The sequence below is a fragment of the Triticum aestivum genome, chromosome 4D (assembly GCF_018294505.1).
Source record: "Triticum aestivum cultivar Chinese Spring chromosome 4D, IWGSC CS RefSeq v2.1, whole genome shotgun sequence".
NCBI lineage: Eukaryota > Viridiplantae > Streptophyta > Magnoliopsida > Poales > Poaceae > Triticum > Triticum aestivum.
Genome location: NC_057805.1, coordinates 183,639,786 through 183,655,617, shown reverse-complemented (window position 1 = coordinate 183,655,617; position 15,832 = coordinate 183,639,786). Strand labels below are relative to the sequence as shown.

Sequence of the window (15,832 nt, the reverse complement as noted above, 5' to 3'; positions counted from 1 at the left end):
CGGATGTCAGTTGAAGCCTTCACGGATGCAATTCTCTCCACGCCATCTACGCACACAGGAGCCACCAGCCAGAAGTCACCTTCAGGAGCTGTCGAGGGCCATGCCTAGAGAGACGTATAGTTCTATATCTATTCAAAAACTTTGGTACTTGTTGCCAAAGGGGGAGAATTTGTATAGATCATTAGGCTCCAAGAGAGAGTGTCTTGCTTTTGCTTGTTAGTTTTTCTTGAGTTCTTGCTACTTTGTTCGTTATGTGTGTGAGATACTATGTTGGTTATGTGTGATTGATTATACTATGCTTCATGTGATGCTTATTGCTTATCTCTATCATTACTTGTGTATGATCAGTCACTTAAGTTTTTGGTGATGCGTGCTTACTATTCCATTCATATCATTTTGCGTGCTCCACCAAGTTGTATGTGACATGGAAGAGTGACCCATGATCCTAATCGATTGTGCATTTGCATTCAAACGCAAAATTTTAATAATGCACAAATTTAGGGGGAGCTCTTGTTTATCACATACTTCTCAAAGCAATGATGTATTCCATTCATTTAATCATTTTTCGAAGCTTCGATCTATATGTTGTCATCAATTACCAATGGGGAGATTGAAAGTGCAACTAATCCCCGAGTAGTTTTGGTAATTCATAACAACATATACCTCATTGAACTAATGTCTATTCAAGATAAATATTTCAGGATGTTGAATGATTGGCATGGCAAGGAATAGAGATGTGGATGCCTCAAAATGCTAAGGACAAGGATTGGCAAAAGCTCAATACTCTCAATTTTTGTTTAAGTGATCCAAGATCACATTGAGTCCATACGAAAGCCAATACTATTAAAAGGGGATGAGGTGTTGCTTAATGATCTATTTGCTCAGGTGCTTAGTGATATTACTCCAAAACCTCAGCCACTTTCTCCATTCAAATATGTCCAAACCCTAAACTCCAACTCGTCCCCACCAATATTTCCTACCCGGAGCCACCAAGTTCATCTAGACTTAGCCACTGCCAAAACCCTAACAATTCGGACCCACCGATATGGATCTCGGTCCCACCGATATGGCCTTGCCAGCCCTCTGTTGCTTATTACAATTATTTTGGTCCCACTGAGAATTGCAATTGGTCACACCGAGATGGCTTGACTAACTCTCTGTTGCCTTGTTGCTTCACTTTGGTCCCACCCAAATGATGCAATCGGTGCCACCGAGACGAGGTTTGCCCTAAGCCCTTGAACATCGGTCCCTCCGAGTTGTTCCCTCCGGTCCCACCGAGATTCCTAACATTCATATTTTTACACAGATCGGTGCCACCGAGTTTTCTGAATTGGTGCCACCGAGATGGGTCAAAAGTGTGTAATGGTTGGATTTTGTGTGGAGGCTATATATACCCCTCCACCCCTTTTCCTCGTGGAGGAGAGCCATCAGAACGTGCCTAGACTTCCACCATTCATTTTTCTAAGAGAAAATCACCTACTCATGTGTTGAGATCAAGAGATTCCATTCCTACCATTTGAACCTTGATTTTTAGCCTTTCCCAAGTTGCTTTCCACTCAAATCCTTCTTCCACCATAGCCAAATCTATGAGAGAGAGTTGAGTGTTGGGGAGACTATCATTTGAAGCACAAGAGCAAGGAGTTCATGATCAACACATTGTCTATTACCTTTTGGATAGTGGTGTCTCCTAGATTGGTTAGGTGTCGCTTGGGAGCCTCTGATATGATGTGGGGTTGACCCAAGAAGTTTGTAAGGGCAAGGAGATCGCCTACTTCATGAAGACCTACCCGAGTGAGGCAAGTCCTTCGTGGGCGATGGCCATGGTGGGATAGACAAGGTTGCTTCTTCATGGACCCTTCGTGGGTGGATCACTCCATAGACTGGCGCAGCCGTTACCCTTCGTGGCTTGAAATCTCCATCAACGTGGACATACGATAACACCACCTATCGGAACCACGCCAAAAATCTTCGTGTCCCTATTGCGTTTGCTTTGTCCAAACCCTTCCCTTTACTTACATGCGCAATGTTCTACATTCCACTGCTATATTCTTTGACTTGCATTTGTAGGGTGTTACTTGACTTGTCATAATTTCTAAAATCTACCCACTAAAATTGCGAGAAGGATAGATTTTTATTTGGTCAAGTAGTCTAATCACCCCCCCCCCCCTCTAGACACACTTTTGATCCTACACTCCTCTCTTCTACTACTGCAAGGTGATGGTTGCAAGAAGATGTAGTCTTCGATAGGATGAGCTCCCCCATGTTCTGGCATTTCTACAGTATAGTCCAAACCCCATTCCTTTGATACTGATGCATATCTAGTGTAGATTGATGTAAGTCTTGAGAGTACTTTGGATGAGTACCCACGGTTGCTTTGCTCCCCTTTTCATTTGATCTGGTTGCTGCAACAGCTGGTAGCACCGCAGATGCAAGTTTCCCCGACGGTGCCTACTACTTGGAGACCGACGACCAGCAGTAGTTCAGAGGTCCCAAGCAGGAGGCCTCGCCTTTCGATCTAGTGTCGTTGTTTTGCTCAGCCTTCTTGAGGCAAAACTTGTTTAACTATGTTTGTACTCAGATATTATTTGCTTTGATGACTGATGTATTATGGGTCCTCATGCCCTGGCTTGTAATATAATGTTTTATGTTTAATTTGTGTCGTAGAGTTGTGTTGTGATATTGAAGTGAGTCCCCATTCGTGATCGCGCATGATGCATGTATGGTTAGTGCACGATTATAAACGGGGGCGTCACAATAACCCATTACGTTGTCTTCCTTGTCCAACATTAACTACTTGGTTGGAAAAAATTAATGGGGGTTCACAATCATAAAATGTGTACAAGATAGTATATTTATATGTAAAATTTCCCTTCCTTTATTATCCTTTCATGAATTGCATCAATGACCAATGTTATGTTTGTTAACTTGAATTTTACCAACTATACTTCTTTTATGTGAAGTCATTACTCCCCATGAGATTAGCGTATGAACCTTTTATTATTATTGTTGTGGTCTATGCAAAAGAATAAAAGTAAAGGAAGACTCAAGCTCATACTACTCTTCATTTTAACTACTGAAAGAGCAGTCCTGGCGGGGCGACACGCGCCCCACGTCTCCTGCGGTTTCCCACTTTGCGAGACGTGGGCGCATGGATTCAGGCATTATCATCATGACAGAGCGCAACTAGCGGGAGCCCTCAAACAGCTTTCGAACCTGATTTATTTGAAAGGGGCGAGCCTCTGATGCTTCATTCTCTAGGAGGCCCGTCGATAAGGCTTAATCCGCATAGTTCCGACATCCTGAGCCCCCCGATCTGTGTGAGAGCCCGCGGGAGAATATCATACGGAAACCATCATTCAAGGAAAACTTCGTGAAAACCATGTTCGAAAGTTTCAAAAAAATCTAAAAAAATGTGGGAAGTTAAGAGGATGATGTTCTATTGTCATGTGAAATTCAAGTTAAAGACATTACGGAATGCGAGCTATGAGAAAGATAAATTCGGTAATGAATAATGACGTTACTGTTCAGCACTATTCGATGTTGATTTTGTTTTTTTTCATAGCTCACATCCCGTAGTTTGTTTAAACTTGAAATTTTGCATGGCAATAGAATATCACCCTCTTAACATCCCTTATTTTTTGAGATTTTTTAAAACTTCAAAACATCACTTTTACTTGGTTTTTTCCGGTTTCTACGGAATGCTGGTTTTCATATGATATTCTTCCCGGAGCCCGCGCCGACAGCTCCCTTAAAGCCCTCGTAGGAGTCAGGCCAGAACGAAATCTTCGAAAAGCCAAGCTCCCGGAGGTACGTCTTGAAGACCAAGCGGAGCCCGCCAGAGATATACGACCCCCGACATGCTCGGGGTCTACCGATTGTGTAGTACACCGGGGGTGGTTGTCTACAGGGAGCCCGATAGCAGGCATGCCCAGGGGCCCAGGAGGCGCACCACGCGCCTGGCGACGAGAAGGAGCCCCGAGGAATAGACAGGCGCCAGAAGATCATCTTGAACCCGAAGCCAAGCTATAGGGCCCTAGATCGCATCTCCCTCTTTGTAAAACCCTAGCCCCCACCATGTATATAAGGTGAAGGCAGAGGCTCTCATTCCCACCTACTCTCGTAGAATAGACTCTCGGCAGCACTATCGCACGAGGTATATCCACCATGAATAACAGTAGCAAGCAGGGCGTAGGGGATTACTCCTCACCGGAGGCCCAACACCACTCGAAATGTTCTTTAGTAACGAATAGAAGTGTAATTTTGCATATGAAGTGCATGTAAAATTATTCATTAATAAGCCGTCTATAATGTACACACCCAATCTTGGTTTCCACAAAATCCAGGCATGGATGGATGGACGGAGTATGGGCCCACAGTTTCTCTCTCTATACTGAGAAAGTCTTGTTTTGGGAGAGAGAAAGGCAGATGGAGTTGAGTAGGAGAGCAGAGAGTCCAAGGAAATGCACCAGCAGAAACGCCCCTCTTTTCATCTCCTTCCCCCGCAAGCCTCCCAATAAAATCTCCACATATCTCCGACTTCCCCCGGCCGATCCTTCGCGGCAGGTTGTTTCACCCTAATCTCTCCACGATTCCTGGGATTCTCCATCGCAATCCCCTTCTCTAAGGTTGCTCCCGTCCCCATAGGGCTTTCTCTCTCTTCACTGCTAATTTTGCTTGCCCGTGTTGGGGAATCGTCCATCGGTTTAGATAGATCGGCTTACTCTCGTTGTTTCGATCGATTTCTTCGGTTCGTTATCCCCAAGGTTGGATTACTCGAGGCGGGTTTCCTTTGGTTCGTCTTCTTGGTGGGGATTGCGCCCTGTTTCCGTGGTGATCGGGGGTTTTTCTGGGGTTTTGCCATCTTAATCGGCCTTGGATTTTGAGATGATTGAGCGATGGGTGGACTCTTGATCCCCGACTCCCCTGCAGTTGATGACATTATTTATGATATGTGCATAATCCGCTCGCGCATTTGGACCAGCAGATGATGGAATTATGGGCTGGTTTGATTTCTTTCCCTGCTTAGTTCTGATTTAGGTATCCATGTGCATTGTTTCATGCCGTCTTTGTGGTGCAGCGAGGATCAAATTTCCGCACTATTCCTTCTGTTAGATTTCCAGATTTATGTCTAGTTTAACAAATTCTTCTGTGTTCGTCCAAATCTTCTTGTGGTTTCTTGAACGCCTGCTGTCTTTGTGTAAAGCCTTTTTTTATGTTCACATGTGGTTTTGCCTTTTCTTTATGTATGTCCTGCAGAGATTTTATGACCTCCGACTGTAACATGAAACTCCTGGTGTTGCAGGACCATTGCCGCTACCTGCATTGTGTGATTTGAGCCGTGTGTCATAGATCATCCTGTTCCTGGGATGGGGGAATCGCAGAGTATTCAAGATTGTTCCAAGTTTGGAGCTTTTGTTCACAGGATTCCTGGTGCTGAATTGGGCAATGTTGGTGACATGATGATCCACTACACGAGTGGTAGTACTTCACAGGCAGGGGGGGCTAAGATGAGAAGGCCATTACCTTCTCCACGGTTCACAATGTATGATTCTGCGATGATTGCAAGCAATAAGAGTGTTGTGGAGTTCCCTAGTGATGGTCTACCCGACGAGCAGTCGTTAGCATCTGCTTTTGGGGACATGAGCTTAAAGAATTATACAGCTGATTCTCTCACAAGTACCAGAGATTTTGTGCCAGTAAATGGGTACTATCCATCTGGCCCTGCTAATTATCACTCAGGGATTACGCCTCCAGATGTTACATTGAACCCGTCGCTTGTGCCAGCAATTGTTCAAGATGATTTGACGTTCTGTGCTGAACACGTTAATCAGAAACCAGACGAACTAACTGTTGGACAACAAGAACAAGCTTACAGATTTCCACCGCTCTTCGAGAATTTCCCAATGGGCTCAGTGATGCACGACCTGGATAGCTTTTCCAGTGCTCCTTACCACCAATCAGCTCTGTCAACTTCACCCATCGAGCAGCAGTTTTATCTGGATGTACAGTCTCAGCTGTATGCACCTTACGGCCAGCCATTTGATTCAAACATCATGTGGCAGCATGGTACAGAAACACCAAGATGCACGATGCTGCAACCACATTATGTTTACCCACAGTTGCAACAGGTTGCTGGGTCAGATGTTCGTCGAAGTAGGAGACATCAACAGGCTGCAGCTTGCACTTCTGCAAACGGCACATTACATATTGAAACACCTAATATTCATCGACAGGGAATGGGAATTGAGGATCCTTACTCTAATGGTGCTGCCTTTCAGAAGAGAAATACCCAGCTGAACAGTTTTCATTGCACATTGTCTGCTGACAGTCCATGTGGCAGTAGTAACTTCCGTCAGCAAGTTGACAAGTTTTACTCTTTGTCTAATGGTTTCTCACGCCATAATATTTCAGATAATATCAGCACTGTAAGTTATCCAGAAAAGCTGTGGATGAGGGCTGATGGGGTAAATTCAGTAAGAAGTACCAGGAGTACTCCTGTAGATGGTTGCATTGGTAGGGATGGAAGAACTAGTAGTGCACATAACCATCTTGATATTCATAGTAATTTTTCCTTGCACCCCGACAGACCAAACTCCCAGCTTCTGCCCTTGGTCATGAAACCATGTGAGCTGAATTATAATTCAGTTGACGAAGTTGCTGGGCGAATCTATATGTTGGCTAAGGATCAGAATGGCTGCCGCTTTCTGCAAAAAGTATTTGCTCAAGGCAGCCAAGAGGATGTCGAAAGAGTCTTTGCTGAAATAATTGATCATATTGGTGAACTTATGGTCGATCCATTTGGCAACTATTTAGTGCAGAAGCTGCTTGAAGGGTGCAGTGATGATCAACGGATGCGCATATTATGTGAAGTTACCAAAACGCCTGGAGATCTTATTGCAGTTTCTTGCAACATGCATGGGTATGAGCAAAAATCTGATCACTTGCTTTATTCTTATATAGTTATTGCTTCTATTTCATATCTTTTTGGAAAAAAATGTTCAGGACTCGTGCAGTGCAAAAGATAATTGAAACTGTAAATAATCCGGATCAAGTTTCTAAGGTTGTGTTTGCATTGAGTCCTGGAGCAATGCATTTGATGCTAGATCCTAATGGCAGTCATGTTGCAAACCGATGCCTGCAGAAACTGTTACCGGAGTCCAAAGCGGTATGTTCCTGCTAATCATCTGATTTAATTATGGAAATTTCTGTACCTTTTGCGCATTATATGCATTCAAGTTGTTTGTGTTAAACCCGCAAAAAAAAGTTGTTTGTGTTAAAGAATGTGTGTAGAATATTGCTTACTGGCACACAAGTTTCTAATTTTTACTCATTAGTCTTTTCTTAGGCTCTTTGCAATAATCTATTTTTCTTGACATAGTTAAATATCCACGCACTTTGCATCAGGAATTGATTTTTTATCTATATAACTTATTATCATCTATGTTCTACTCTAACTTGTGGATGCTTTATAATTGCTGTAGTTCCTTCTTGATGCTGCTACATTGCACTATCTTGGACTAGCAACACATCAACAAGGCTGTTGTAGCATTCAAAAATGCATCGAACATTCAGATGATGAACAGAAGTTCAACTTGTTAAGCAATATTATATCCAGTGCTCTAACCCTTGCCGATGATCGATTTGGGTATGGCTCTTATCCTTAACTAGTACTCCCTCTGTCCTGAAATATAGTGAGTGTTAGGTTTTGTAAAATTTGGCCAATCTTATGAAAAATGTTATCAACATCTAGGATACCAGATCAGTAGCATTAGATTCACCGTAAATTTTAGTTTCATGTGGTATATATTTGGTATTGTAGATATAGATAATTTTCTCGATAAACTTGGTCAAGGCTTGTGAAGCTTGAGTTTTGCGGAAAAAAAACCGTGGGATGGACTAGTCTGAAGAGATAGATAATGCGACCATACCTTGCAGGAACTACGTTATTCAGTCAATTCTCAACCATGGCATTGAATGGGCGACATCGAAAATAGTTGATGAGCTGGAGGGTCACTTTGGGTATCTGTCAATTCAGAAATGTGGTAGCCATGTGGTGGAAAACTGTCTGAAGCGAGCGCCCCAGCACATGCGTGACAAAATCATCAAAGAACTCATCAACGATCCCAAGTTGCAGCATATTATGGTGGATCAGTACGGCAATTTCGTTATTCAAACAGCACTTGAACATTGCAAGGTAAAAGACATTGATGCACCCCCAGCTAAAAAGCGTAAATTCTTATCAAGTATGTTTAATCATGCAGGGTCCGCTACATACCACCTTTGTTGAGGCTATTAGGCCACACGCTGCTGCAATGCAAAGCCACATGTATGGGAAAAGGGTTCTATCAAAAACATACCTCAAGAACAAGCAACACCGAGTAGGAGTTTTGTAGCCATCTACGCTTGTACCAGGAAGAGCTCTGAATGTAGTAGTATAATATTTCCAGACAAAAGGAAAGCCTTTTTAGTGTATTTTGCGCATGTATAGAATCTATATATCTATATGTATATCTTATAACAGGCCAGCTGTATGCTTTGGTTTGTTGGTCCGAAGGCCATGTAGTTCGCTAAATCTCCCAAAAAAAAATTGCATTTGGTTGTCTGTTGAGCTGTATCATCTGCACAATTACTCCACAATCCTGGATGCAAGCTTCTCTGGTAGGCCTTTTTCACTGTTCTGACCTTATGAGGAAACTTTAGCACAAAATGAACTCCACATAAAACAATTTCACACTGTTCTGACCTTATGAGGAAACTTTAGCACAAAATGACTCCACATAAAACAATTTCACGATCTGACCCCTTTTAGAAACACCAAAAGCCGTGGCGTTGCTGCACTATATGAAAACGTCGAACTAGCTAGCGTTGCTGGCCTGGTCGAGACGCTACGTGACAGGGTTGAAACGCCAAAGTTTTTTGCATTGTTGGAAACGCCAAGGGGGTGGGCGTTGCTGCCCAAGCATGCAACGTCAAGGATGGTTGTTGTTTCAACTAGTTTTTCACATTTTTCATTTATTTATTTAGTGAAGTAACACTAGCTAGTTCGACGTTTCCAAATAGAGAAGAAACACCACAACTTGTGGCATTACCAAAAGGGTCAGATCATGAAATAGTTTTGTGTGGAGTTCATTTTGTGCTAAAGTTTTCTGAAAGGGTTAAAGTAGTGAAAAGAGCCTCTCTGGTAGCTGCATTGAACAATCTTACCAGGTTCAATTGAACTACACGAGAACATTGTGACATGCTGGACAACACATTTCTGCAATGGCTTTAAGAAACAAGGAATAACGGAAAAGCGTTTAACAATCAATGCATGACTTCGGAAGAGATACAAAGACTTTGTTCCACAGAGAATTCAACTTCCACACAAAGTGCGCTGGCAGCTGACTTAGCATAATGTTTCCAGCTGAAGAGATAATGTAGAGCATCATGTTTCAAAAAACAGCAAACTTAAAACTACATCCTAGAATCTGCCTCGTCCTCTGAAACCACGCCCTCCACCCCTGGGAGGTCCACGACCCCTTGGTGCACCTCTTCCACGGAATCCACCACGGCCACCAAATCCACCGCGACCACCACCTCTTCCACCGCGACCACCACCTCTTGGAGTCGAGCCCCTGCATACAACAAGCAAAGCAAAAGACTATCAAACAACTAACAAAGTTTTGACTTAGGAAAATCCTATAACCTCTTTCACAGAGACTGTCTGCAAGAGTTTTTACACTGCTGGTTTCAAGTCTGAAGAACGTAGTCAGCTCAAACTTATCAATACACTACGAACTGAATAAGAGTTAGCCATGAAAAGACATGTTGCTAAGTTCCATATTCAAGACTGAAGAGTAAATAATGCAAAAGAAATGACAAGTAAACAGATCATTACTTTGGCTGCGGCAGGAAGCGTGAGAGGGGCAGCAGCTTCATGGGGTCAATGAAGAACTTGTCACCTTCGTTGTAAGATGTTGCAATGACTCCCTCGAACATCTTGACCGAGAAATACTACAGACAATACAAAACTTATAAGATATGCAGCATGATACTACAGACAATACAAACTTATAAGATATGCAGCATGAGCAGACCTAAAATTTAGAGCAATGATAAGAACAGAGGTAAAAAACAATCAGGCAAGGGCATTCAGTCATCTTAAAAGTTGCACCTAATTATTAAACACGCTACAGCATTGCCACACAGCCAAAACAAACATTTTCAACTGTACTAAATGGAGAACCAAACTCAGTTCTCACATGCCTTGAGATTCAAGACACTAAATTCGAAGTGGTAAACTGCTAGCTCCAACCGAGCAAAAAATCCTGCCTAACAACAGATGGACCAGTTGGTCAAAACTTTGCAGGTACTGTACTGATGATGAGGGGAAGGAAGCGCTTACTGATTCGTTGATGGGGCCGAAGATCTCGTCGACTTTGCCGATCTGGGTCTTGTTCTGGAGGTATATGGGCGCGTTGAAGTAGGGCACTTTCTCGTTCGTCAGCTTCGTTACCGCGTCCCCCTCGCAGGCGTGCAGGAACGTCGACACCTCTGCATAATAAACAAACAAAAAACAAGAGACATCAAAATCACCGGAGCCTCGAAAAGAAGAGGGCTCGGACAGTTAGGAGTTGAAAGAAACCACGCACCGACGACCTCGGCTGGAGGGCCCTCGTCGCGGAACCCGCCGCCGCCTCCACCGAAGCGGCCCCTGCCGCGGCCGCCTCCACCGAAGCGGCCACCTTGGTCGCCGCCGCGTCCGCGGAAACCTCCGCCACCTCTCGGTGGCCGCATGGCGATGGGTGTTTGGCGGCGGGGGCGGGGGCGGGGGCGAGGAAGGGTTTCGGCGACGAGGGGTGAGGGGTTTGTTAGGGTTCTAGTGGAGGAGGCTGCGGACTTATGTTGAGGTTGTTTGGGAGACTGGCGTGTGGGCCCTGGCGTGGTCTCCGTTTCTCGGCCTTCGGATCGTTTTTCAGATGGGATGGGCGGTATGGACGATGGGTGATCTATCCATGCGCACAATCGTTGGCGGCTTTTCGTAACGAGCCTCCTCCAATCCCATATTTTACCGGGACATTTACATTTTTTTCTCCTATAAGTAGAACACACTGTTGGTATTTATACCCCTAAAATTTCCATGTGTTCAAATTCGCCTCTCTTCTATCTAGTTCATCAAATTTGCTCTCCATCCATTTCCTCTCTCCCTCTCTCTCGCCAGAGAACGCCAAAAGCGCTCAGTCATGTCGTTGTCGCCTCGTCAGGAACTCTTGCACGCATGACCAACAACAACCCGAGCCTTGAAATCATGTTCGCGAGCTCCACCTCTTTCTGCTTAATCTTCCCATGGAATAGTTGGACCGACACGCGCCGTAGCGACGGATCCTTTCTAGTCTTCCCCGGCTCCACTGTCATGCCGTCGTTACCCGATCTCCTCTAGTCTGACACTGACAGATTCCCTCGGGTTCTAAAGCTCCGAAATGACCCCTAGAATCTCCTGGCGCATCCCCGGGTATCCTCGTGTCCCCTAGAACCTCTACACGCGAGTGTTTGCTCCAGCGGCCGCTGTCAACGACCATGGCCTTGCTCCTGGACCTCCCCGAGCCTACCAACCGAGCCAGTGTGATAAATGTGAGCCCTTCTTCCTCCTGGACCTCCTCCTTGTCTCGCATGCCCTTTGTTACCTTGTCGCCAAGCATTGTTGACCGTTGCCATTAGAGCTTGCTGTAGCTCCATCTCTCAATCACCCCAGGTCAGAGCGGCCTCATGCCCGCAAGCTCACGCACACACTGGCAAGCCAGGGCCTGCAAGTTCACGGGGTTTAGTTATAGCCTTTTCGAAGTAAGATTATCGATTACATAAGAAGCACATGAATTGGACTTGTCTATAGACACTTATGGAAATGTGCCCACAAGTTAGTTATGGAGGCAAAATAAATGCGGAAGGTTGTAACAATTTTGAGTAGAGTGCGAACAAAAGTAAATAAGGTAATAGAAGTAAAGAAGCACAGTGAGGCAAATAAAAGAAATGAAACCAGCAAGAGGATTAAAGCATTCTGAGGGAGTTCGGAATTTCCACTGGTATGTGTCTAGCATAACATATGCTATTGGATAGTTCTAGGTTGGGTACTTGAGCCACTCTAGATGTTTGTAATTGGGCGGATCCGGGTACAGTATACGTTCTACTTCAGGTAGACTGCATACCACGCACGCCACTAGTGTTCTTTTCCCACTACAATCTCATTACAGTAATTAAGGGTTTCCCTGTGGACACGACCACACCAAGGGTTCTCCGCTATTCTCGTATCAATTGCAAAGGCAGGGTAGAGAGGATTTTACTGTCACCTCGAACTACCTAAACATCATAACATTTACAAGGAGAGTTATATGCTTCGTGGACATATGAAAGTGCAATTAATCCTCGGGTGGTTTTGGTAATTCATAACAATATATACATCATTGAACTAATGCCTATTTAAAGAATATTTCAAGAGAGTTCAATTCACTGGTACCGTAAGGTGCTGTACAAATGGTTTTTAACCCTTTCCGCGACGGCATTTGGAACCGTCGCCTAGTGAGTAACTGCGATAAGGGGGTCTTTCCCACACGACACTGAAACCGTCAGAGATAGTGAAAGTGCTAGTTATCGACTAGAGGGGGGTGAATAGGCGATTTTTATGAAAGTCTTCAAAACACGGTGGCTTTGAAGACAAACAGTAGAAATGGACCTATTGATATGCAGCGGGAGGTAGATTACACTAGACAGCCGTAGTCAAGTAAACAGTGAAGTGAAAGCACGAAGACTATTAGCAGCTAGGTAGTATGGATCAGGATGGAAGATAGTATGAAGCCAAACCAACAACAGTCTTCACACAGTGAAGCCAATCAGATCATGCAAGCAGGCAATGACTTCAGAAGACAAACTGTAAGTAAAGAGAGGTAGGAGATATAACCAGTTGCTTGGTGAGGACAAGGATTTGTTGGACCAGTTCCAGTTGCTGTGACAACTGTACGTCTGGTTAGGGAGGCTGAGATTCAACTCAGAAGACCGCGTCTTCACCTTATTCCCCTTGAGGTAAGGACACTTAGTCCTCGCCCAATCACTCTGGCAAGTCTTCAAGGTAGACTTCCAAACCTTCACAGACTTCGTTCACCGGCAATCCACAATGACTCTTGGATGCTCAGAACGCGACGCCTAACCGGCTGAAGGATTCACAGTCCTCAAGTGTAACAAGTCTTCAGTTTACGCGGACAGAAAGACTTTAGTGATGCCTAACACTCTTTGGCTCTGGGTGTTTTGGGCTTTGTCCTCGCAAGGATCTCTCTCTCAAATGCTTCGGAGGTGGGTTGCTCTCAAACGACAAAAGCCGTGCACTAACTCTGAGCAGCCACTAATTTATGGTGTAGGGGGTGGGCTATTTATAGCCAGGAGGCAACCCGACCTGATTTGTCCGAATGACCCCTAGTCACTAAGGAACTGACACATGTCCAGCGGTCAGATTTCAAACACACGCGGGAGCTTGACTTGGGCTACAAGTAAAGCTGACTCATCCAGCTCTGGATAAGATTTGTTCTCACTGTCTTTGCTTGAAGACATAGGATTTGGTTGAGCATCACTTCAGTCACTCTGACTTTGTTCACTTGGACCCCACTTAACAGTGCGGTGGTTCCTATGACTCAACAAAGAATAAAAGGAACCTACGAAACAACTATGTCTTCGCACTCCATAGTTGATACGTCTCCAACATATCTATAATTTTTGATTGCTCCATGCTATATTATCTTCTGTTTTGGACATTATTGGGCTTTATTATACACTTTTATATTATTTTTGGGACTAACCTATTGTGACGCCCCCGATTTGACCGTACACTAATCATGCACGCAAATGTGTACGATCAAGATCAGGGACTCACGGGAAGATATCACAACACAACTCTAAAACATAATTAAGTCATACAAGCATCATAATACAAGCCAGGGGCCTCGAGGGCTCGAATACAAGTGCTCGATCACAGACGAGTCAGCGGAAGCAACAATATCTGAGTACAGACATAAGTTAAACAAGTTTGCCTTAAGAAGGCTAGCACAAACTGGGGTACAGATCGAACGAGGCATAGGCCTCCTGCCTGGGATCCTCCTAACTACTCCTGGTCGTCGTCAGCGGGCTGCACGTAGTAGTAGGCACCTCCAGTGTCGTAGGTGTCGTCGTCGACGGTGGCGTCTGGCTCCTGGACTCCAGCATCTGGTTGTGACAACCAGTTAGAAAAGAAAAGGGGGAAAAGAGGGGGAGAAGCAACCGTGAGTACTCATCCAAAGTACTCGCAAGCAAGGAGCTATACTACATATGCATGGGTATATGTGTAAAGGGGCATATCAGTGGACTGAACTGCAGAATGCCAGAATAAAAGGGGGATAGCTAGTCCTGTCGAAGACTACGCTTCTGGACATCTCCATCTTGCAGCAGGTGGAAGAGAGTAGATTGAATTCCTCCAAGTAGCATCGCATAGCATAATCCTACCCGGCGACCCCCTCCTCGTCGCCCTGTTAGAGAGCGATCACCGGGTTGTACCTGGCACTTGGAAGGGTGTATTTTATTCAGTATCCAGTTCTAGTTGTCATAAGGTCAACGTACAACTCCGGGTTGTCCTTTTACCGAGGGACACGACTATTCGAATAGATAAACTTCCCTGCAGGGGTGCACCACATAACCCAACACGCTCGATCCCAGTTGGCCGGACACACATTTCTGGGTCATGCCCGGCCTCGTAAGATCAACACGTCGCAGCCCCACCTAGGCTCAACAGAGAGGTCAGCACGCCGGTCTAAACCTATGTGCGCAGGGGTCTGGGCCCATCGCCCTATGCACACCTGCACGTTGCGTACGCGGCCGGAAGCAGACCTAGCCTAGTGGCGTTCCAGTCCAATCCGGCGCGCGCCACTCAGTCGCTGACGTCAAGAAGGCTTCGGCTGATACCACGACGCCGGGATACCCATAACTACTCCCGCGTAGATGGCTAGTGCGTATAGACCAAATGGCCAGACTCAGATCAAATACCAAGATCTCGTTAAGCGTGTTAAGTATCCGCGAACGCCGACCAGGGCCAGGCCCACCTCTCACCTAGGCAGTCTCAACCTGCCCTGTCGCTCCGCCACAAAGATCCACTCACGGGTACTCCTACGAGCCGACCCGACTTTAGTCATCTCATGTGTCATGTATATAGTATATAAGTATATACCCGTGATCACGCCCAGGTGATCACGACCCGATAGTATAGCACAGCAGACGGACAAGAATGTAGGGCCACTGATGGAAATCTAGCATCCTATACTAAGCATGTAGGATTGCAGGTAAAGGTAACAACAGTAGTAGCAAGGATAGGCTATGCATCAGGATAGGATATCGAAAGCAGTAACATGCTACACTACTCTAATGCAAGCAGAATAGAGAAGAGTAGGCGATATCTGGTGATCAAGGGGGGGGGGCTTGCCTGGTTGCTCTGGCAAGTAGGAGGGGTCGTCGACTCCGTAGTCGAACTGGGCAGCAGCAGTGTCGGTCTCGTAGTCTACCGGAGAGAAGAGGGGGGAAGAAACAGTAAATACAATGCAAACATAAGCATGACGATGCGTGACATGAAAATGAGCGGTGCTAGGTGTGCCCTAACGCGACAGTAGGTGGTACCGGCGAAGGGGGGGAACATCCGGGAAGTATTCCCGATGTTTCGCGTTTTCGGACAGACGGACCGGAGGGGGAAAGTTGCTAGTTCGATAGGTTAGGGGGTTGTGGTGGACGAACGGACTGCGTATTCGGATTCGTCTCGTCGTTCTGAGCAACTTTCATATAGAAAACATTT

General features: G+C 45.3%; 2 protein-coding genes across 3 annotated transcripts; one reads left to right on the top strand and one right to left on the bottom strand.

The window, feature by feature from the left end:
- The first annotated feature begins 4,430 nt into the window (after positions 1-4,430).
- LOC123097244 (pumilio homolog 12) lies at positions 4,431-8,531 on the top strand. 2 transcript variants are annotated; one of them, XM_044518944.1, is made up of 6 exons: positions 4,431-4,625; positions 5,303-6,919; positions 7,003-7,165; positions 7,482-7,645; positions 7,936-8,194; positions 8,262-8,531. In XM_044518944.1, the coding sequence occupies exons 2-6, from the start codon at positions 5,367-5,369 to the stop codon at positions 8,391-8,393; spliced, it is 2,271 nt and encodes a 756-aa protein (XP_044374879.1). In that variant the 5' UTR covers positions 4,431-4,625; positions 5,303-5,366; the 3' UTR covers positions 8,394-8,531. The 2 variants fall into 2 exon arrangements, with proteins under 2 accessions (XP_044374879.1, XP_044374880.1); XM_044518945.1 differs by having other exon boundaries at positions 4,440-4,563.
- A 751-nt stretch (positions 8,532-9,282) lies between these two features.
- On the bottom strand, positions 9,283-10,889 carry LOC123097243 (putative H/ACA ribonucleoprotein complex subunit 1-like protein 1). The gene is made up of 4 exons (XM_044518943.1): positions 10,632-10,889; positions 10,385-10,533; positions 9,878-9,993; positions 9,283-9,614 (listed from the first exon to the last, which is right to left on the bottom strand). The coding sequence occupies exons 1-4, from the start codon at positions 10,774-10,776 to the stop codon at positions 9,461-9,463; spliced, it is 564 nt and encodes a 187-aa protein (XP_044374878.1). The 5' UTR covers positions 10,777-10,889; the 3' UTR covers positions 9,283-9,460.
- Between the last annotated feature and the right edge of the window lie 4,943 nt (positions 10,890-15,832).